The sequence below is a fragment of the Canis lupus genome, chromosome 24 (genome assembly GCF_011100685.1).
Source record: "Canis lupus familiaris isolate Mischka breed German Shepherd chromosome 24, alternate assembly UU_Cfam_GSD_1.0, whole genome shotgun sequence".
In the NCBI taxonomy this organism is placed as follows: Eukaryota; Metazoa; Chordata; class Mammalia; order Carnivora; family Canidae; genus Canis; species Canis lupus.
Window position 1 is genome coordinate 2680179 of NC_049245.1, and position 23735 is coordinate 2703913.

The 23735-nt window shown below is 41.9% G+C and overlaps 1 protein-coding gene and 1 long non-coding RNA gene across 6 annotated transcripts in view; one reads left to right on the forward strand and one right to left on the reverse strand.

The window, feature by feature from the left end:
* The window catches only part of KIZ (kizuna centrosomal protein), a 131852-nt gene extending 120959 nt beyond the window's left edge, over nucleotides 1-10893 (reverse strand). For all 5 annotated transcript variants that reach the window (XR_005377470.1, XM_038571427.1, XM_038571426.1 and 2 more), the window contains exon 1: nucleotides 10682-10893. Coding sequence is in view for 4 of the 5 variants with exons in the window: in XM_038571427.1 (XP_038427355.1) it covers nucleotides 10682-10869 (188 nt within the window). In the remaining variant the exon portion in view is untranslated. The remainder of the gene's footprint in view (nucleotides 1-10681) is intronic.
* LOC119865609 lies at nucleotides 48-23510 on the forward strand. Its single transcript, XR_005377471.1, has 3 exons — nucleotides 48-507; nucleotides 18931-18984; nucleotides 22445-23510. It is a non-coding gene; the product is annotated as an uncharacterized LOC119865609 (long non-coding RNA).
* The last annotated feature ends 225 nt before the right edge of the window (nucleotides 23511-23735 follow it).

Consider the following 23735-nt stretch of genomic DNA (forward strand, 5'->3'; position numbering starts at 1 on the left):
GTCACTGACTGCTATTCCCTGGAACTACTCTCCAGTAAAGACTTAGCTTGTGCTGTTCAGGTGAGTGCTGACAGTAAGCTAGAAGACAAAGCTTATCCTACACAGCTCTACCCAAGCCTGGTAAGAGGTAAAGGAAATAGGCAGCAGAGGAGGTGGCAATAGGCAAAACCAAGACGCTGGGGGGTAAAACTGTTGAACAGGACTAGCCAGTCCCAGAAAGAGCTCTTGAGGGGTTTTAACTACAAGGGGTTTGACCTTAGGGGTTTCTGCTCTACCACCTAAGTACTAGTTTCAACTGAAGCCAAATTAACATGAACTAATGGCCAAAAGAGAAATCGCATAATGTCTGCAAGAAAAATGGCATGGAGAAAAAAAAAAAAAGAGAGACTGTGAATCAAAGAGAAGGAATCCAGCAGAAGGTGACCTCAGGTGGTCTGCTGAGGAAAAGAGGCTGAGCCCATGTTCCCCTTTGGGAGCTCTTAATTATCAGTTTCTGTTTTCCTTCAGGTATGTTTTCCCTTTTTAAAAAAATGCCAAAAGTTACTATTAGCTATATTAGAAGTTAAGTCAATTTCTTTGCTTAGCATAATCTAGAATGGAAACTACCATTTAACCAAATTCTTTTAAAGGGAAATGCGGTCCAAAATCCAAATACCAAATCATTGCTTAGGAACACAATCTATTCTTAATTAGGGTGTACCTATGTTTATTTTTTTAATGTTTTAATTTTTAAAATATTTTATTTATTTATTCATGAGGGACACAGAGAGAGAGGCAGAGACATAGGCAGAAGGAGAAGCAGGCTCCATGCAGGGAGCCCGATGTGGGACTCGATCCTGGGTCTCCAGGATCACGCCCTGGGCTGAAGGCAGACGCTCAACTGCCGAGCTACCCAGGCATCCTGTTTATTTTTTTAAAAGATTTTATTTATTTTTAATGAGAGAGAGAGAGAGAGGCGCAGAGACACAGGCAGAGGGAGAAGCAGGCTCCATGTAGGGAGACCAACATGGGACTCGATCCCGGGTCTCCAAGATCAGGCCCTGGGCTGAAGGTGGCGCTAAACCGCTGAGCCACCTGGGCTGCCCTGTACCTATATTTAAAACGGAAACAAGATTCCAAGAGAGAAAAATCATAGAGATGCCATTTTAGGTAGTAGCACTACACACATCTTTACTTTGTAAAATAAGAGTGAACTTATTTTTCTGTATGGTTGTAAGAAAGTAGTCCGGTTCCATTCTTCTTCATGTGGCTGTCCAATTTTCCCAACACCATTTGCTGAAGATTGTCTTTTGTCTATTGAATATTCTTTCCTGCTTTGTCAAAGATTAGTTGACCATAGAAATGAGGGTCTATTTCTGGGTTCTTTATTCTGTTCCACTGATCTATGTGTCTGTTTTTGTGCCAGTATCACACTGTCTTGATGATTATACAGCTTTGCAATATAGCTTGAAGTCCAGAATTCTGATGCCAATAGCTTTGGTTTTCTTTTTTAACATTCCTCTAGCTATTTGGGGTCTTTTCTGGTTTCACACAAATTTTAGGATTATTTGTCCAGTTCTGAGAAAAAAAATCGACAATATTTTGATAGGGATCACACTGAATCAATGTGTAGATTGCTCTGGGTAACATAGACATTTTAACAATATTTATTCTTCCAATCCATGAGCATGGAATGTTTTTCCTTTCTTTTTTTGTATATTTTTTTTGGAGTTCAATTTGCCAAAATACAGCCTATCACCCAGTGCTCATCCCGTAAAGTGCCCCCCTCAGTGCCCGTCACCCAGTCACCCCCACCCCCGCCCACCTCCCTTTCCACTACCTCTTGTTCGTTTCCCAGAGTTAGGCGTCTCTCATGGTCTGTTACCTTCTCTGATATTTCCCACTCATTTTCTCTCCCTTCCCCTTTAATCCCTTTCACTATTATTTATATTCCCCAAATGAATGAGACCATATAATGTTTGTCCTTCTCCGATTGACTTACTTCACTCAGAATAATACCTCCAGTTCCATCCACGTTGAAGCAAATGGTGGGTATTTGTCATTTCTAATGGCTGAGGAATATTCCATTGTATACACAGACCACAGCTTCTTTATCCATTCATCTTTCGATGGACACCAAGGCTCCTTCCACAGTTTGGCTATTGTAGACATTGCTGCTAGAAACATTGGGGTGCAGGTGTCCTGCTGTTTCACTACATCTGTATCTTTGGGGTAAATCCCCAGCAGTGCAATTGCTGGGTTGTAGGGCAGGTCTATTTTTAACTCTTTGAGGAACCTCCACACAGTTTTCCAGAGTGGCTGCACCAGTTCACATTCCCACCAACAGTGCAAGAGGGTTCCCCTTTCTCCACATCCTCTCCAACATTTGTGGTTTCCTGTCTTGTTAATTTTCCCCATTCTCACTGGTGTGAGGTAGTATCTCATTGTGGTTTTGATTTGTATTTCCCTGATGGCAAGGGATGCGGAGCATTTTCTCATGTGCGTGTTGGCATGTCTATGTCTTCCTCTGTGAGATTTCTGTTCATGTCTTTTGCCCATTTCATGATTGGATTGTTTGTTTCTTGGCTGTTGAGTTTAATAAGTTCCTTATAGATCTTAGATACTAGCCCTTTATCTGATAGGTCATTTGCAAATGTATTCTCCCATTCCGTAGGTTGTCTTTTAGTTTTGTGGACTGTTTCTTTTGCTGTGCAGAAGCTTTTTATCTTGATGAAGTCCCAATAATTCATTTTTGCTTTTGTTTCCCTTGCCTTCATAGATGTATCTTGTAAGAAGTTGCTGTGGCCAAGTTCAAAAAGGGTGTTGCCTGTGTTCTCCTCTAGGATTTTGATGAATTCTTGTCTCACATTTAGATCTTTCAACCATTTTGAGTGTATCTTTGTGTCTGGTGAAAGAGAGTGGTCTAGTTTCATTCTTCTGCACGTGGCTGTCCAATTTTCCCAGCACCATTTATTGAAGAGACTGTCCTTTTTTCCAGTGGATAGTCTTTCCTGCTTTGTCGAATATTAGCTGACCATAGAGTTGAGGGCTCATTTCTGGGTTCTCTATTCTGTTCCATTGATCTATGTGTCTGTTTTTGTGCCAGTACCACACTGTCTTGATGATCACAGCTTTGTAGTACAACTTGAAATCCAGCATCGTGATGCCCCCGGCTCTGGTTTTCTTGTTCAATATTCCCCTGGCTATTCAGGGTCTTTTCTGATTCCACACAAATATTATGATTATTTGTTCCAACTCTCTGAAGAAAGTCCATGGTATTTTGATAGGGATTGCATTAAATGTGTAAATTGCCCTGGGTAGCATTGACATTTTCACAATATTAATTCTTCCAACCCATGAGCATGGAATATTTTTCCATCTCTTTGTGTCTTCCTCCATTTCTTTCAGAAGTGTTCTACAGTTTTTAGGGTATAGATGCTTTACCTCTTTGGTTAGATTTATTCCTAGGTATCTTATGCTTTTGGGTGCAATTGTAAATGGGAGTCCTTAATTTCTCTTTCTTCAGCCTCGCTGTTAGTGTAGACAAATGCCACTGATTTCTGAGCATTGATTTTGTATCCTGCCACACTGCCGAATTGCTGTATGAGTTCTAGCAATCTTGGGGTGGAGTCTTTTGGGTTTTCTATGTACAGTATAATGTCATCTGTGAAGAAGGAGAGTTTGACTTCTTCTTTGCCAATTTGAATGCCTTTATTTCTTTTTGTTGCCTGCTGAGGCTAGGACTTCTAGTACTATGTTGAATAGCAGTGGTGAGAGTGGACATCCCTGTCTTGTTCCTGATCTTAGGGGAAAGGCTCCCAGTATTTCCCCATTGAGAATGATATTTGCTGTGGGCTTTTCGTAGATGGCTTTTAAGATGCTAAGGAATGTTCTCTCTATCCCTAATAACCCTGTCATTAGGACCTCCGGTTTGGATTGCATCTCATTTGTTTTTAATTTCAGCCTGATTTACATCTAAATTCTGCAGTCATGAAGTCTCTTGAATCCTTTATGCTTTTATCCAGAGCCACCAGTAGCTTTATAATGGTGCTTCTGAATTGGCATTCTGACATTGAAATGTAATCCAAATTCTGTAACTGTATGGGAGAGAGTACTGTTTCTGATTCTTTCTTTTGTGGTGAGTTCCTCTTTCTAGTCATTTTGCTTAGTGCAGAGTGGCTAAAAACGAGTTGTACTTGATAGAAGCACAAACTCTTCTCTCTGTAGAGTTCCAGCTGTTCTCTCTTTAAATATCAGGTCGAATTCCCAGATTTTCAGGATGATTTGAAAGTTATCTAGGTAAGTTGGTGGGGACTGGTGACTTGGGGACCCTACTCCTCCACCATCTTGCCCTGCCCCTTGCTTTTCCATTTCTTTGTATCTTCCTCAATTTCTTTCATAAGTGTTCTACAGTTCTCAGAGTACAGATTCTTTACCTCTTTGGATTTATTCCTAGGTATCTTATGGTTCTCGGTGCAATTGTATAAATGGGATCAATTCCTTATTTTCTCTTTCTTCTGTCTCATTGTTAATGTATAGAAATGCAACAGGTTTCTGTGCATTGATTTTATATCCTGCCACTTTGCTGAATTCCTGTATGAGGTACTTATACCATACACAAAAATAAACTCAAAATGGATGAAAGACCTAAACATGAGATAGGAATCCATTAAAATCCTAGAGGCGAACATAGGTAGCAACCTCTGTGACCTCAGCTGCAGCAACTTCTTGCTAAACAAGTCTCTAAAGGCAAGGGAAACAAAATAAAAAATGAACTACTGGGACTTCATCATGATAAAAAGCTTTTACACAGCAAAGGAAACAATCAACAAAACCAAAAGACAATCTACAGAATGGGAGATGATACTTGAGAATGTCTTATCAGATAAAGGGCTAGTATCCAAGATATATAAAGAACTTATCAAACTCAACACCCAAAAAATAAACAATCCAGTAACGAAATGGGCAGAAGACAGGAACAGACATTTCTCCACAGGAGACATACAAATGGCCAATAGACACATGAAAAAAAAATAAAAAAAAAAAAAAAAAAAAAAAAAGCTCAACATCACTAGGTATCAGGGAAATACACATCAAAACCACAATGAGATACCAACTCACACCAGTCAGAATGGCTAAAATGAATAAGTCAGGAAATGACAGATGTTGGCAGGGCTGTAGAAAGGGGAACCCTCTTGCACTGCTGGTGGGAATGCAAACTGGTCCAGCCACGCCACTCTAGAAAACAATATAGAGGTTCCTTAAAAAGTTAAAAATAGAGCTGCCCTATGACTCATCAATAGCACTACTAGGTATTTACCCCAAAGGATACAAACATAGAGATTCAAAGAGGTACCTGCACCCCAATGTTTATAGCAGCCATGTCCATGATAGTTAAAATATGCAAAGAGCCCAAGTGTCCATCAACAGATGAATGGATAAAGAAGATATGAGATATATATATATATAGAGAGAGAGAGAGAGAGAGAGAGAGATTGCAATGATGTAGATGGAACTGGAAGATATTATGCTAAGCAAAATAAGTCAGTCAGAGAAGCTCAAATACCATATGATTTCAGTCATCTGTGGAATTTAAGAAACAAAACAGAACAATAAAGGGGCACCTGGGTGGCTCAGTGGTTAAGTTTCTGCCTTTTGGCTCAGGTCGTGATCCCAGGGTCCTGGGATCGAGTCCCACATGAAGCTCCCCAAGGGGAGCCTACTTCTTCCTCTGCCTGTGTCTCTGCCTCTCTCTGTGTCTCTCATGAATAAGTAAATAAAATCTTAAAAACAAAAATAGAAACAGAACCATAGGGGAAGGGAGGGAAAAATAAAATAAGATGAAATCAGAGAGGGAGATAAACCATAAGAGATTCTTAACTCTAGGAAACAAACTGAGAGTTGCTAAAGAGGAGATGGGTGGGGGGCTGGAGTAATTGGATGATGGACATTAAGGAGGGCATGTGATATGATTAGCAGCACTGGGTGTTATAAGCTACTGATGAACCACTGAACTCTACCTTTGAAACTAATAATATATGTTAACTGAATTTAAACTAAACTAAAATTTAAAAAAATAAGAGTGAACTTAGAAGAGAAGTAAATATGGCATAATTGCTTCCATGTTAGAATTGTTTATTAGTCACTTTGGCGGCTTCTAAAATTTCATGATTAGTAGGATACTTAGTTAATGAAGAATGAACAGTGAGCCATCTATCATTAAATTACAAAGACAGAAGGACCCTTAAGTGTATCTGTGACCTTGTGCCCTGACATCCTGCTTCACTTCTGTGTTATTCCTGCCAAGAAAGTGTGATCATTGTCTTATCATGAGGAACCATTAGATGGATCCAGCTTGAGGATTACCCTCTAGAAGGGTAATAGAGTTGGACTCTATGAAATTGTCAGAATACAAGATAGGAAACAACTATGGAATAGCTCCATACTGGGGGAGACTGAAAGGATGTAACAAATGAGTACACAGATGGGATCCTGGTCCAGAAAAGAAAAAAGAGTCTTGGGGATCCCTGGGTGGCTCAGCAGTTTAGTGCCTGCCTTTGACCCAGGGCACAATCCTGGAGTCCCGGGATCGAGTCCCACGTCGGGCTCCCGGCATGGAGCCTGCTTCTCCCTCCTCCTGTGTCTCTGCCTTTCTCTCTTTCTCTCTCTCTCTCTCTCTCTCTCTGTCTATCATGAATAAATAAATAAATAAATCTTAAAAAAGAGAAAAGAAAAAAACAGTCTTAGGACAGCTGGCAAAATAGGCAGGTAGTGAAATGTGATTGGAGTCTGTGGACTGGTATCAGCGTTGATTTCCACACTAGGAGAGTCATAGGGTGCATCCATGTCAGGGAACATCCTTATTTTTGGAAATAGACACTTGAGTTTTTAGGAGTAATGGGGCATCATTATCTGCAGTTTCTCACATAGTTCAGAAAAGACTAATAATTTTAGACAGGCAGATAGACAAAAACAGAAAAAATATAATGAAATGTTAAGAGTGGGAATCTGGGTGAGGGAAATACTAAAAGTCTTTCTGCTATATTTGCAACTTTTTTGCGAGCTTGAATTTAATTCAAAATAATTTTAAAAATTCACCTACAACCTCTAGTGAAAAACGACCACAGTCTTTTTAGGAATCCATCACCACCTGTGCCGCAAGTTCTTTTTTAATCATGAACATAGAACTTCTTCATTGCTCCTCTGTCTTCAGTAGATAAACACATCTGCCAGTCACACTTACCTATTATGGCGCTTCAGATGGTGAAAAACTACAAACACCTCCTGGCCTTCCACTGCGTACAACATGATGCTAATCTCATTAATCTCATCACAGGCCCTTTTCCCAACCTCCTCATCCACGCTTCAGAGCTTCTGAATGCTGTCTTTCATTTCTATTTTAAATTTAAGACTTAAAACAAGATATTTACTCCAATAAAAAGCCAGAGAAAGGTTTATGTGGAAGATGACCTTGCAACCCCTACATACTAAATCTTTATCTCAGAATCTCTGAAACACCCAACCCTGGGATGTATACCCATAATACAGTCCATGGTTTTAGTCACCTGCATCCCTCACCTCGACCATTCAAAGGTTTACACAGCTGCTAGTCCTTAAGAGTGTAGCCACATGATTCCCTTTTCTCCTTTTAAGCACTTGTTATTCTGTTTTTGTCTCAATACCAACTTCAGCTTCACTTAGCTAATATCTCAGAATCAATTTCTGGACTATTATGATATCTCACTCTGAATCAATACTGGCATTGAAAAAACTGGTTAATGGGCCTTTTAAAGGGATGTTTTTATATAATTATAAGAGTCAATTCCACTCACATGTTTCTACCATGCATGTGGCACTACACACACTGTAACAAAGTCACTCCAGCAGGCTCTTTAAGATTCTATGATTGATTTCACCGAGTGCAGAGAAAACACCATACTCAAAGAGGATAAAATTAAGAATGTAAAAGTACATTTATGTGTGACTTCAGCTAAGACAAACTGGGCTAGAAATATACTACTTACCAGGGAAAGGCCCAGTTATTAGACCAGCTATATTAGACCATCAGTGAGCCAGCTCTAAGAAGGCCAGAAAAGGGCAGGCTGTTTTTATCTCCTACCCCCAGGAAATTTCTGGACTGATAAAGCAGCTGGGATGACCCAGGGATGCAGCCTTTAAAATGACTCTGAAGTTTTAGAGTCAGTGAGAGTGATTAAAAAACAAAACTAAACAAAAAGCAGGTACATTCAAACACTCAAATAGGATACAAACAATGATATTCATTACTTGTTTCTTTGTAAAACTACAACATTCAACTCTTTTAGTTTGAAGCTCATTACTAGAGAAAAAACAAATCTGTGGCCTTACCATACATGTAATTCAGTGCTCCTCATTTCTGGTGAACAGCCAAGGTTCAGAGAAGCTGAACAACCTGCTCAAAGTCACACAATTCTTTGTAGAGCAGAACCCAAGTTTCTCTGCATCCAAAGTTATATGCCTCTGTACTTACTATGCATGAGAAGTTAGTTATGGACTTTTAAGATGAAAAATAAGGAGCACCAGGGTGTCTCAGTTGGATAGGCATCTGACTCTTGATTTCCACTCAGGTCATGATCTCACGGTAGTGAGATCAAGCCCCATGTCAGGCTCCGCGCTCAGCGAGGAGCCTACTTGGGCTTCTCTCTCTCTCCCTCTGCCCCTCCACACTTCCTCTCTAAAAAAAATATTTTTTTAAATGAAAGATGAAAACACATAGCAACAGTTTTGTACCAACTTAACAATTTTTAAAAACCTCCAAGTGTAGAACCATGAATAGGCTACAAAATTTTACTTGAATTCCTTATATAATTTCAACAGCCTCACCTTGATTAACAGTTAAAACATTTTAAGTGTTAAACATAAAGTGAGTACTAATCATTACACAGTTATTATACCATAAGGACTATAAACCACCAGGTGTTCCTAGCACAGAAAGTAAAAATGATACCTCACAATGAACTTAGTTCAAAAAGAATGCCATTTAAACCAGTAACATTTTATTTTTTATTCATTTATTTATTTTTTAACCAGCAACATTTTAAAATTAGAACTTGGGCTAAGAGATACAAGTAACTAAAGGCCTAAGAACACTAAGCTACTCTTCTAACAGAGCAAAAGCACTTTAGGTGTGCTGATGTGCAGAGCAGTGTCTTCTCCTTTAATTATAAGGTATGTGCAGACATAATACCATTTTTGAAATCTCATACTCTTCACTTTCCCTGGTTGACTGGTAAATCGTCAAGATTTAGTGACAATGTGTGGCTACAGTGTTGTATACGTGACATTCAAAACTGCTGGGTCCTGGCTGGTTGACGTTAGGATCTCTGCCATTCACTCAACAATTTGTCAAGCTCCTCCTCCACCTCAGGTACTCTATTACCAGCTAAAGATACAGCTAAATATGGTTCTTGTCCTCCTGGAATTCTCTCTCTAAGCAGGGAGCAAGTCACTCAAGCCATTTATCTACAGTGGTATTAAAATAGAGATAACGTAAATTAGGGAATGGGATGATCAATACTTGCCATAGGGAAACCACTGCAGGAAGTGTTTTTTTGTTTGTTTGTTTGTTTGTTTTTGTTTTTTTGTTTTGTCTTGTTTTTTTTAAGTTGGAGGTGAGGAGGTCCCTGGAGTGGGTGAGTGGCAGTATGTCAGAAAGAAAATAGGATATAGAAAAGGATCAAGGGGTAAAATATGGTGAGGGCAATTAAGGAGGCCTGTTGCGGATGTTCTATAAATATTTGACAAGAATTAAATCGAGGCTAAGATGAATATAATTCCTTTTTATAACCACCTATTACTGCCTTTACCTTATATGTAATTATCATTGTCATTTTAGAATTGCCACACACAAAGCTCTCCTCTTCACTGAAATGATTTTGTAACTTTTAACATTCATTAAACGCTGTGTTTATCAAGAGATCCAAATATCTATTTCCTTTCTTGTCAACTAATGAGATTTCCAACTCCAATTAATTTAGCAGCTGAATAACAGTTCCAACAATTTATCTTTTATGTGGTTATTTATAGTAAATTGCTTTATAATTTTCTCTCTGTGCTCTTAGATCTAGTGGCTCTCATCCTTCACGTCTTAATCAAAGTATCACGAACCCTCTGGAAGCTGGACTTCTCCTTCTGTAAATGTCACCTCTTTGCTGGAAATCCGGCCAGCCCTCGTTCCCCCCGCCCCAAAAAATGTCTCCTGCATTCAAACAGGGCAGATGCTTCTGTCTTTCTGTGTCTGTCTCTCTCACACACACTCCCCCGCCTGCGTGCCCAGGCTGTCATCGCTGATGCAGTGCAGCTGTCAGGGAGGGATGACGATCTTAGGAGAGACAAGGGAGGAGGCGTGTAGAAGGGAAGTAGGGAAATCCACGAGGCGTGATGAGAGTGGCAGGCAGAGGACTCCCAGTGTCGCTTCTGGGCAAACTGCGTGACGCGGCCGCATCTCCCGGTGGGAGCCCTCCCGTGAGGACGGCGGGCACCGTATTTGGGGAACTTTGTCCTCTAGGCCGCACCGGGAGCCTGGGGAGCGTCCCGGGCGGACCCGGGCTCTGAGAAACACGGCGGGGGTGGGCGGGGGTGGTGGGTGGCGAGGCCGCGGAGTTAGGGCGCCGGCTGACCCCCGGCCGGGCCCACCCCGCGCGCCCCGGCCCCGGAGACGTACCTGTCCCGCAGCCCGCGCTGGAGGCGGCCCAGCCTCTCGTGGTAGTCGGAGCTCGCCGGAGGCGCTGAAGGCGGGGAGGCCGGCCGCATGCCGCCCTCGCCGCGCCCCCTGCCCCAGCACCGCCGAGGAGCAGCCGCGTTCCGGGCGGGGGTGGGGGGCCGGGTTGTCCGGGGCGACGGCCCCACCATGCACCGCGGTAAACCGGGCGCCGGCCGCCGCGGAGGGGCGGGGCGGGGGGCGGGGCAGGCGCCGCGGGGGGCGGGGCGGGGGCGGGGCGTGCTGTGAGGCTGCGCGCGCAGCTTCGGAGGCCCTGGGAAGGTTCTCCGCGTGGGTGACGCGGCCCGGGCGGGGGGGGGGCGCGGTTCCCCGGCTTCCCTCTCCCGAGTCTGGCGTCTCCCTTTCCCCTCGCCCTTCAGAATTCTCGCGGGAGAGACCCTGGCCCTCCCCGCGACCGGGAGCCTCCGTGAGGACCTTGGTAGAGGCTGAGGGGTTGTGGGGAGCGCCGCTGGGTAGGAGCAGTTCAGTAGGTTATTTCCGCCCGCGGCATCAAGCTGCACCAGTGTTCCCGGATTCATCCTCTCCTTCCTACCACCTCTCCCTCCCTTCTTCAGGATTTCTGAGCGGGGCGCTGCACTAAACTTTGTTTCCTACCACACTTAAGAGGCAGAACAAAACACCATAAAAGAAGACAACCCAAAATACTCTGCGCTCAGCCCTGACAATAGAACAGCTGCTTGCGAAACAATAATGTATGAGTGTGCAAAGTTTTACTTGCACAAAATGTAGATGGAGAAGTCTCCCCAAAAATATGGACACATTTGGTCGTGGCTTGGAAATGGTACAAAAGGAATTAAATGTCTATTTTTCAGGAGATAACTGCATCCAGCCTACTTGAACCACGTTGATTATATCATGTTCCCTTCCCTACCTCCTATATTAAGACTGAAGACAAGGAAACTGACAAGGACCCTTATCCCAAGGGAGTTGCCCCGCCTCCCAGTGAATATAAGGTTTCAGGAAGATTTTGCTACCACCCCCTTTGTGACACCTCCTGACACATAAGAGGTGGACTCATGGATTTCATGTCACTTCAACTTCAATGTTGACCTCGGTTTATACCTCAGGAAAACAGTGCCAAGTTCATGAATCTAGCAAAATGGTTTTTCATGCCAGGTTATAGGTGCTCTGTGTTATCATTGTATTTCTTACAGAAGAGACTGACAAATTCATTGTGGAATGGAAATTATTGCATGACCAATCAAATGCCTCTGAGTGTGACCGTAGATGTGCAGTTGTAACGTCTCATCATTTGCACTGGCATTTAAGGGCTCAATAATGTATTTCCACTCTATATGGAAATTTGGAAAGGTCATGCTTACTGGAAAGTAAAGGAAAATAGGAATTTTGGTCAACAAATCACACTTTTTCGTAGGTTTTCATGTATCGAAGGCAGATTAAAGATACAAAGTATCAGAGTTTCTTCTATGTCTGGGAATTGTGTTTCTTTTGACCAATAGTTTATTGTGTCATTCAGAGTGAGGGAACTTGTGTGCCTGTCCCCTCGAGAGTTCTCTAAGAAGACCTGCAGGTATCCCCATCCTCTGAAGACTCTCATAGGGAATGAGACAGCTCATGGACTCAGAGACTTGTCCTCCACAGCAGAGGACCCTGAGGAGGTGTCTGTTGAAATGAGGATATGTCCTCCTCCTGGGCTGATGTGGTGAACCAGCAATTCTGCGGAATTGGATGGAAATGGTCAAGTCCACAACATGCTGGGTGTCATGCTTCTGGGGCGCCTACACATATACTCCGCCCCCTGCCACACACACACAGATATTGCAGTTTTTCTTTAGGTTAATCTCTGGGAATTTCAAAGGGTACTTACCAATCCAGAACGTCAAGTTTCTCTTATTGAAATACATTTTCTAAGAAATGGAGGGAAATCATCATGGTAATTTCTAAACTGGATGTAAACAGAAATTAACAACTTAATCTGAAATTGTTTTACAGATGTCTGAATTTGGTGATTCAGAAAAGATTTCACCCAGAACTCTGCAAAGTGACACCATGTTATCTCCTAAAGATATTTTCTGGACTCATTGATGTTATTTCTTCGATATTGTTATGGGAAATATTGCATCTTCTTTATTCATTTTTGCTCTAAAATGTTATCAGGAAGTTGTGTGTGTGTTTTTTTTTATTCTTAATAAAACATTCCCCCATAAAAAAAAAAAAAAAAAAAAAGAACAGCTGCTTGCTGGAAAGTCCGTGCTGCCCCAAGGATGTGGTTGTGAAGAGGGAAGAGTGGCTAACTAGTTGCTTGTGAAGCAGACATTTGTTTGCGCAGACGTGACTCAGTGGACAAACGCCCTGTCGAATCCTTCAGCGGAGCCTCTGGAGCCAGACTGCCTGGGCTCGAATCTCCTCTTCCTCCACCTAGCTGTGTGACTGCAGGCAAGTCACTCTCTCCATGCCCAGACTTCCTCTTGTAGAATGGGGAGGCTGTTACTGCAGGACCCACCTATGCCATTGTTATAATGACTAATTAATGTGTGTAATGCTTATAAAAGGGCCCCACACATAGTAAACATCACTTTTTATGACTGTCATCATCTTGGGGCATAAGCTTCCTGAAGAAAAACATATTCCAAACCCACAGAGTAGAAGAAGAACTACACTATAGCGTTTCTTTAGTCTCTTATTCTTCACTTGGTTTCTTTTCTCAGCCACTAATTTCACTTATTCTTATGTGCAAGGTGTGACTAAAGGTAGCAAATTGATCATTAGCGAGATAGATGGACCACTTAAAGGTTGGCAATATACAATTATGATGTTACTCGGCTTGCTCTTCTTATTTGTTAGGTCCAGGGCTAGAGTACTTGGAGGCCTTCATGCTATCTGTTGAAGTATGAAATGATTATAACTCACAATGACAAGTTGTAGATAAACTGTTCTTTCCTCCTACCTTGACCAATGTGCCTTCCTAATAACCTGGAAAGCCACAGGGGGATTTAGTTCTGTGACTTCTTCCCCTACTTACCCTCTACCACTTGAGGCTCAATCAAGCACTGTGAGGAGCTTCCTAACAGACAGGAATGTATGTGTCCCCCAACCCAGTCCACCTTAGCCTCTCATAGCCACACACCAAGCCTAATGGTGAGCCCACCAGTGATAGTCACCCTTTCAGGAATGATCCAGGAAAGAGGTCTCTAAAGGCCTTGGAGCTTGCCAAGCTCCAAGGCCTTGAGCAAAGCATGTCAGAGTGGTACTTACCTGGAATGTGTTCTAAGAAAGGTGTGCGTGGGGACACCTGGGTGGCTCAGCGGTTGAGTGTCTACCTTTAGCCCATGGCGTGATCCTGGAGTCCCAGGACCAAGTCCCACATTGGGCTCCCTGCATGGAGCCTACTTCTCCCTCTACCTATGTCTCTGCCTCTCTCTCTGTGTCTCTCATGAATAAATAAATAAAATCTTAAAAAAAAAAAAAAAAGAAGAAGGGTGTGTGTGTGTGTGTGTGTATGTGAGTTCCAGACAAGTATATACTGGGGCCTCTTCCCTTGTGTGGAGTAGCATGGCCAGAAAAGGGCCAGAACAGACTCTATTAATATACAGAAGCCAAGGCAGGGGTCCTCTTGCCTGGTTCTCAGGGTAGTACTAATACTCTGTGTTTAGTTGTTATATCAAATCATTATACCAAATTGATTCTATGGTCATGTACAAAGGTTTATTTTGCTCATTTTAGTGCAAACTACATTTTACCCACCACACTGGCAAAAATAATGCATATTTTTAGCATATTTTATTTAGATTCAGCCTCACCCAGATGTGTTTTTTAAAGGAAAAAAAAGTTCAATTAATATAACTAATTATTTTCAGCAAATACACAGAGTAAGCAGATGAAGCAGTCACTTAGCATCTCAAATTTTTATTAGGCCATTTTAGGGGAACCTAAACTTAAATATAATTAAACAGTAAATAGATAATTCAAAATAATTATAATCTGCATTTTATAAATGATTTATTAATGACATATGACAAATCTAGATATAGAACCTTCTTTATTAACAATAAAATAGGGCAGCCCTGGTGGCGCAGCGGTTTAGCGCTGCCTGCAGCTCAGGGTATGATCCTGGAGACCCTGGATCGAGTCCCGCGTCAGGCTCTCTGCATGGAGCCTGCTTTTCTCTCTGCCTCTCTCTCTCTCTCTGTGTGTGTCTCTATGAATAAATAAAATCTAAAAAAATAAATAAATAAAAGAAAAAAGAAAAAAAAACAAAATATAGCAAACTAAGTGAATATTTCTAGAGTATGCTAAAATTATGTATTCTGAATGTTGACACTTCTAATAAATTCAGTGTTCTTTACTTAGAAATTTAATTTGCTGTAGTATGGTCTTTCAATATTATTTTTAAATCCCTTTATATTAGTAGAGCTGATTTCTATAAGCAGCTCTGTTTTCACTTACCTGGACTGCAGGCCTACAAGTCTGCCTGGACCCACAAGGCTTCCTATAAGCTACCGAATGTCATAGGTGAAAGAGAGAATCTGTCACCTCTTTATTTTTTAGAAGAAGAAAAGGATTCAGGGTAGGTAAGGGACTTGGCCAGGGCCACAGCTGTGTGGTATTAGTGAATTTAGTTCTAAATATGGGTTCCCAGGAGCCCCACTAAACATACAGCAAGGAAAGACAGTGTTTTATCCCTGTAATCATGGATCCTAGGATGATCCATATGAAACTCTGCTTTTGTGGGACACCTGGGTGGCTCAGTGGTTGAGCATCTGCCTTTGGCTCCGGGTGTGATCTCGGGGTCTTGGGATAGAGTCCTGCATTGGGCTCCCCGCAGGGATCCTGTTTCTTCCTCTGCCTATGTCTCTGCCTCTTTTTGTGTCTCTCATGAATAAATAAGTAAAATCTTTTTTTTTTTTTAAAGATTTTATTTATTTATTCATGATAGTCACACAGAGAGAGAGAGGCAGAGACACAGGCAGAGGGAGAAGCAGGCTCCATGCACCGGGAGCCCGACGTGGGATTCGATCCCGGGTCTCCAGGATCGCGCCCTGGGCCAAAGGCAGGCGCCAAACCGCTGCGCCACCCAGGGATCCCTAAATAAGTAAAATCTTAAAAGAAAAGAAAAACTGCTGATTTTGTAAGCTCAAAAACAGATTTATGAGTGGAAAATTGGTTTTGGAAATATGTTGAAATTGGAATTTTACAATTTAAACTTTACATTTTTAAATGCCATTTTACAAATGGATCCTGTATATTTGAGTCAATAACTGCTTGGATATTATGTTTGTTGGCCAGGGCTGCCATAATAAAGTACCCCACACTGGGTGGCTTAAACCACAAAAATTTATTGTGTCACAGTTCAGGAAGCTGTAAGTCTGAGATCAAGGTGTTGGCAGGATTGGCTCCTTCTGAGGGCTATGAAGAACTTATTTCATGCCTCTCTCCTAGCTTCTGGTGGTTTGTTGGCAATCTTTGCCATTCCTTGGCTCATAGATGCATCACCCTGATCTCTACTTCATTTTTACGTTGTGTCCTCCCCGTGTGCATGCATGTCTCCAAATGTCTCCTTTTATAAGGATACTAGTCAGTTGGATTAGAGCCCTCCTTCCTCCAGTATGACCTCATCTTAACTCATTATATCTGCAATGACCCCAGTTCTAAATGAGGTCACATTCTGAGGTTTTAGGAGTTAGGACTTCAATATATGAATTTGTGAGGGGGGGGGGTACAACTAAACCTACAACAAACCAAACATGGAAAATTATTTCATTTTGCCATCACTCTACCAAAATATTAGACATTGCATCCTATGCTATTAGAAAATACAGTTTGTAAGAAGAGAGGACTCAAAAGTAGAACGTAGGAGTGAAAAAAAAGATAGAAGAGGCTGTCACATGTATATGTTTATGTAACCCCTCCTTGTCACAGCATTTGCTGGTGTAAGCATTTGTTGCATCATTTAAACCCCAGGACTGTCCTTTTGAAGGCACCACAAGTTTAAGCAACTGGCCTAAGATTATGTTGTCAGTATGTTCTTGGCCAGCTAGCAGTAGTGCTAGAATTCAAACACAGACCTTTTCTAATTCTAAAGTCCATCCTTTCTTAACCGCCATTCTACATGGCCTTGAAACTCACTATTTGCTATTATTCATCAATACCTACTGATACTTTTTATTTTTCTGTATGAGATGTGTAAAATTATAATGTATGCAGGAGGGTTTTTATGTAGACATGTTTCATTGTTTGGAGGAATAGTGTTCACTGATAAATGCAATTTTCTACATGCTGTGATATAGCACTATGTGTTCACCATTCGGTTCATTTTCCTCTTTGGCACTACATGTCTGATGCTTTCTAGCAGTTAGATGGGTCTATATGGCCCAGTCTGGCCAATGAATGTGAGTGGAAGTGATGCAGCCACTCCTAAGGATGACCCCCAAATATTCTATACTCTCTTCCCCATTTTCTGTTTGTTGGCCCACTACAGTCAGATTCCAGTGGAGAACACTGTGGCTCTGGAAGAACACGGAATGACTGCAAAGAGCAGAGGATGTGACTTGGACAAGAAATAAGCCTTTATTGTGTTAAGCCATTGCTATTTTGAGGTTGTTTGTTTTAGCAGCTGGCATTACTTAGCCTGATTCATACACAGCATTCTGTTGAACAATTATACAAGTGCATCCAAATGCCCTTCCACAACATTATCAAAGAGGATTTACAGGAGCATCCAGATGGTCAAGAAGACTACAAACCTGGAATTCTGAGATTGTCAATATCTGAGGAAGAAGCATCTAGAGTAGCTCTGTTAAATGAGACTTTCACCAATAATGCAAAGGTTCTATTCTGTGCTGTCCAATATGGTAGCCAATAGCTACATGTGACTATTGATATGCAGCTAGTGCAAATGAGGAATTGGATTTTAGATTTCATTTCATTTTAATTAAAATTTAACTTTTACAGTACATGTGTATCTACTGGCTACTATGTCAGACAATGAAGATCTAGAGAGAAAGTGACAAGATGCATAAGCACAAGGGGAGGTCATAAGTTATGAGGAGGTAGAAAGGTGGGAACTAGAATGTGAGGTGCCATCCTTGGTGGGAGGTGATGGTGTTCAAGAGAGGCAGTGTGATCATTAATTTTATGTGTCAAGTTTGCTAGGCCATGGTGTCTAGTTGTTTGGTCAAATACCAGTCTAGGTGTTGCTGTGAAGGTATTTTTAAGATGTGATTAACATTTAAATCAATAAATTTTGAGTAAAGCAAATTGTCCTCCACAATTGAATGGGCCTCTTTCAATCAATTGAAGTCCTTAAGAAAAAAGACTGGAGGTCCTGGAAAAAAAGAATCCTGCCTCCAAGTTGCTTTTGGATTCAAGACTGCAGCATCAGTTCCTACTGAAATGTCCAAACTGCAGGCCTGCATATAGATGCTGGATTTGCTAGCCCCTATGATTAAATATGTCAATTCCTTAAAATACATCAATCTCTCTCTCTCCAGATTATCTATCTATCTATCTATCTATCTATCTATCTATCTATCATCTTTTTTATAGGTTCTGTTTCTCCAGAGAACCTGGACTAATAATACAGGAGAGCATGCTTACTGAGAGCATTTTGTTCAAAGGCATTTATAACAGCTAATTTGAAACAATAAGAATTGAGTGCAAATTCCAATAAATAAAGTGAAAACATGGATTTCCTCATTTTATTTCATATCATGTAAGTCAACATCTACTATGTGGGTTTCTAAAATACACAAGCTCTGTGAAAGCTAAATTTAACAGCCAGAAATAGAATAACAGGGCATTTAAATGACTCCAGCTAGAGACGACTCCTCCTTCTTCATCGTCGTCATCGTCGTCGGCGTCATCGTCGTCATCGTCGTCGTCGTCGTCCTCTTCCTCCTCTTCCTCCACTTCCTTTTTAGGTAGGTTCCATGCTGGGCATGCAGCCCAAATATGGGGCTTGAACTCAGGACCCTGAAATCAAGACCTGAGTTGATATCAGAAGTTGGTTGCTTAACCAACTGAGACACCCAGGTGCCCCCTAACTATAGACTTCTTAAATGAGACCGGTGCATTTTGTCTCACAGCTCTTGCGTACCTATGATTTCCATGAAGTCCTTGAATTTGTGCTTCCGTGAGACCTTCAGGATTATCCCTTTGTTGACAGAGAGGAATCCTTAGAGGCAATAGATCTGCAGCACTAAATCCTTGTATGTACTCTTTTCTTTCATTAGGACTGGATGGTGACTTGGTTCTGTCTGGCAGGGACTGCTCTGCAACTGTGGGAGGTGAGCAGCAGCCCTGAATCTGTGTGGGTGCTGGTGTCATGCATGAACAATATTTGCATGCTAAGATTCTTCTCAAAAGTCATTTGGTGGATTTCATAATTGTTTGCCACTTGGATGCACTTCTCATCAGGGTTCAACAAGTACTCCTAACTAGAAGGATTGGAAACAAAGGGATGCTCTGGGCCTGCTCTTACAACTCACAGACAGGTTGAAACCAAAGGGTTTTACATAATAAATAGTATTTAATTTGATGGTTGTGTGTTTATGTCTATAGGGTGACAGGGCACTGGATGAATAATGTTCCGCTTCTCATTGTTTACAATTATCTATATCATGTGTCTTTGTAGACATGTTGACTTCATTCATTCCTGGGGCACTCGAATGGTGGCTGCCACACAGAGTACCCTCCCTGTTCCAGCAAACACTTGCCGTGGTGTCCTAGAGAAGTGGTTGAATACAGAAGTAAAAAATTTTGGCTCAGGTCCCCCTCTGCATGGTATACTACCACCTCTTCTTACAAGCTATGCAAACTTGGGCAGATTACTTAAACTTGCTATGCCCCAAATTCTTCCGGCATGTTGAGAGGATTAAATGTGGGATGCTTGGGTGGCTCAGTGGTTGAGAATCTGCCTTTGGCCCGGGAATCCAGGGATGAAATCCCACATCAGGTTCCCTGAAAGGAGCCTACTTCTCCCTCAGCCTATATCTCTGCCTCTGTGTGTGGTTCTCGTGAATAAATAAATAAAATCTTTAAAAAAGAGAGAGAGGGAGAGAATCAAATGTGGTGACCTGTGCGATGCACTTAGAATCCTGTCTGGTAGAATTAGCCCTCAATAAACAGAAGTTAGCATCACTTCAGAAGGCAAGAAGAATATCCCTTGGGGAGATGGAGAGAGCCATCAGAGGTAAGTGCCCACATTTTGCTTCTTCTATTTGTCTGTCTTTCAAAGGCATTTCCCAGCTTTCTCTCCATCCTCCTTCATCAAACCTCACATGCCCCCTCGGAGAAGTCAACTCACTTGAATTTATCACCAAGGACTTAGTAGGTGGCATTCAGTAGGGAACCTCAATCCATGATTCAGTTTCACTACTTTTGTGTCAGCCCTGGCAGTTGTAGGGATCTTTGCCCACCAACTTTCAAGAGGAGAAATGAAGGGCATTGGAAGGGGCATGTAACACCATATTGTCAAAAATAACATACTTTGACATCTGAAGACCTGAGTTCAAATTCTGACCCTGCCTCATACTAGCTGTGTGAGCCCATTTCTTAATATCTTGAATGCCTCATTTGCCTCATTTCAAAAATGAGGGTAGCGATATATTGTTTTAACAGAGTTATTGTAAGGTGTGAATAAGGTATCATTTGAGAAGCTCTTAGCACAGGCCTGGTCTCTAGAAAACATTCAATAAGCAAATGGTTCCAATGTCTCTCTGAGGACAAGGTTATTTTTACATGTAACCAAAGAATATGGCAACTGGTTCATTTTGTTAATGGTTGTGTGTGTGCACACACCCAAGCACCAACAAATATCATCAAATGTTAGGGTACATCAAGGGCACACAATCCAACTTGAGGCCACACAGCTCATAAGAAGAGGATATTACAACCATCACGATATAGCACAGGACTCAAACTCTTAACTACTATATTTGGCTCTTCACAATGGCAAATGTTTTCTGGATCAGGGAAATTGAGGCCTGGGTCAATTGATGCATGACAGGGTGGGTCACTGCAGCTTGAGCAAAAGCTGGAACGGGCCAATGGGGGAGTGACCAAGGTGTTGCTTCTCCCCAGTGGTAGACTTCCTCAAGCTAGACTCTAACTGGACTCTTGGCAGCCTTTTAAATAATGCATTGGAAGTATTTTTAAACCAATTTTTCATTACCACAACTCAATTGTAAGTCTGCTGCAGAGAGGAAGACTGGCATATATTTCTTTAGTGTTCTTCAACCCAACTCGGGGACTAGAACTCAGCCCAAAATATTACCCCAAAATACCAACTGATGGGCAGATTAGCAACAAGAAGCCATTTTTAAAAATTGAAGTGTAGTTCACATATTATAAAATTCATCCTTTTAAAGTGTACAATTGGTGGTTTTTAGTATGTTCACAAAATTATGCAACCATTACCACTCTGTAATTCCAGAACATATTATCACCCCCAAAGGAAATCCTTCATGCATTAGCAGTTACTCTTCATTTCCCTGGACCTCCAGTCCCTAACAACTGCCAATCTACTGTCTGTCTCTACAGATCTGCCTACTCTGAAAATTTCATATAAACAGAATTATACAGGGCTTATGGATGGCTCAGTGGTTGAGAATCTGCTTTTGGCCTTGGTCATGATTCCATGGTCCTGGGATCGAGTTCCCTGTCAGGCTCCCTACGGGAAGCCTGCTTTTCTTCCCTCTCCCTATGTCTCTGCCTCTCTGTGTGCATCTTTCATGAATAAATAAAATATTTTTAAAAAATAAATTGAGGGATCCCTGGGTGGCGCAGCGGTTTGGCGCCTGCCTTTGGCCCGGGGCGCAATCCTGGAGACCCGGGATCGAATCCCACGTCGGGCTCCTGGCATGGAGCCTGCTTCTCCCTCTGCCTGTGTCTCTGCCTCTCTCTCTCTCTCTCTCTCTGTGACTATCATAAATAAATACAAATATTAAAAAAAAATAAATTGAATTATGCAATATGTATCCTTGTGTCTGAGGAAGCTGTTATTTCTTAAATGCAACAGGATGGTCAATATGGAAGTTAGCTTCCACAATGACCCTTGCATTAGTTTGCTGGGGCTGCTGTAACAAAGTTCCACAAATAGATGGCTTCAACAACAGGAATTTATCATCTCACAGTCTGGAGGCGGAAAGCCCAAGACCAAGGTTCCGTCAGGGTTGGTTTCTTCTGAGGCCTCTCTCCTTGGCTTGCAGATGGCCACCTTCTCCCCATGTCTTCATGTGGTCTTCCCTCTGTACCTGCATATGTATTAATCTCTTTTTATAAGAACACCAGCTACATTGGATTAGTCCCACCCCACAGACCTCTTTTTAATTTAATTACCTTTTTAAAGGGATGCCTGGGTGGCTCAGGGATAGAGCGTCTGCCTTTGGCCCAGGGCATGGTCCTGAAGTCCCGGGATTGAGTCCCACATCAGGCTCCCTGCATGGAGCCTGCTTCTCCCTCTGCCTATGTCTCTGCCTCTGTGTGTGTGTGTCTCATGAATAAATAAATTTTTTAAAAAATTATCTCTTTAAAGAGTTTATCTCCAAATAAAGTCACATTTTGAGATACTGGGGCTTATGACTTCAACATATGAATGGGGGGGGGGGGTCACAACTCAACTCATAGCAGCCCCTCAGTGTTCCTTTCCACCAAGAATTCATGCCCTTGTATATAGTACACTCCTACATTGAATTGAGGCTAACTTCTACGATGGTGATGATATTCAAGGATGGCTCTCTTTTTCAGGTAAACAGTATTGTGAGGACACCTGAGAGATCCTTGGAAAGGAGCCACTGGGCGAGTAACTGAAGCTTCCTGTTAACAGGCAGTACTTAGGGGCCATGCAAATGGGTGAGAGTGGGTTCTCTAGCCCAGTCTAACCTCCTGATGACTGCAGCTCTAGACAACATCTGCTAGAGAGAACTGGCCAGCCAAGCTGCTCTTGAATCCTGGTCCACAGAAACCATGAGATAATAAATGATCCTTGTTATTTTAAGCCATTAAGTTTTGGGATTATTTGTAATGCAGCATCAAGTAACTTGATACAGCTGAGGTGGACAGCAATGGTTGAAGAAGCCAATGACTATTACACACCTACTGTCTTCTAGCCGAGGATCATCTTTGGGAATCTTCTTCAAGCCTCACAAGAGCTCTGCAAAGTGTATGTTATCATCACTATTTCATCGAGGGTCTGGGGTTAAGGAGATTGCTGAAGTCTTAAATCTATGTGATTTCTACTGTATCACTGGATCCCTACTGTAGAATGCCCTCATTCAGGACTGGTATTGTGTACACAGTTAATTACTTGCTATTGCTTAGCAGCAATGAAAGTGAGCTAAAACGTGTCTCGTACTTACCTTAGAATTCTACTTTGGAAAGTCACTCTTTTGCACTCAACAATTTTTTTTTTCCTCTCCTATATATCTTTCTTTTTCCGTGTGTGTGCATTTTAGTTGCATTTTAGTGTTTTCAAAGAAAAATGACTTATTATTCACCATGCATCTGTGACTTGGCTGGGCTCAGCTGGGTGATCTGGGTTGCATATTAGGCTGCATTCAACCAGGAGCTCAGCTGAGGCTCAACTGTTCAAGACGGCTTCACTCTTATATCTGGGCTTTGGTATAGTTATGGGCGGAACCTCTCTTTCCACATGGTCCTGCATCATTCAATGATTTACCTACATTCTGCTGCAATTGGCTTCCAAAAGAGTTCTCATATTTCATTATTTTTTAAAGCAATATGTCATGCAAAATTCAACTGAAAAGATATACAGTGAAAATATCCCTGTCACCAGACCTTTCTGTTTCTTTTCCCAGAGGCAACCAATTGCCATGTTTTAAATTAGACATCCTGGGGATCCCTGGGTGGCTCAGCGGTTTAGTGCCTGCCTTTGGCCCAGGACATGATCCTGGAGTCTTGGGATTAAGTCCCACATCAGGCTCCCTGCATGGAACCTGCTTCTCCCTCTGTCTGTCTCTCTGCCTCTCTCTCTCTCTCTCATGAATAAATAAATAAAATCTTAAAAAAAAAAACACTT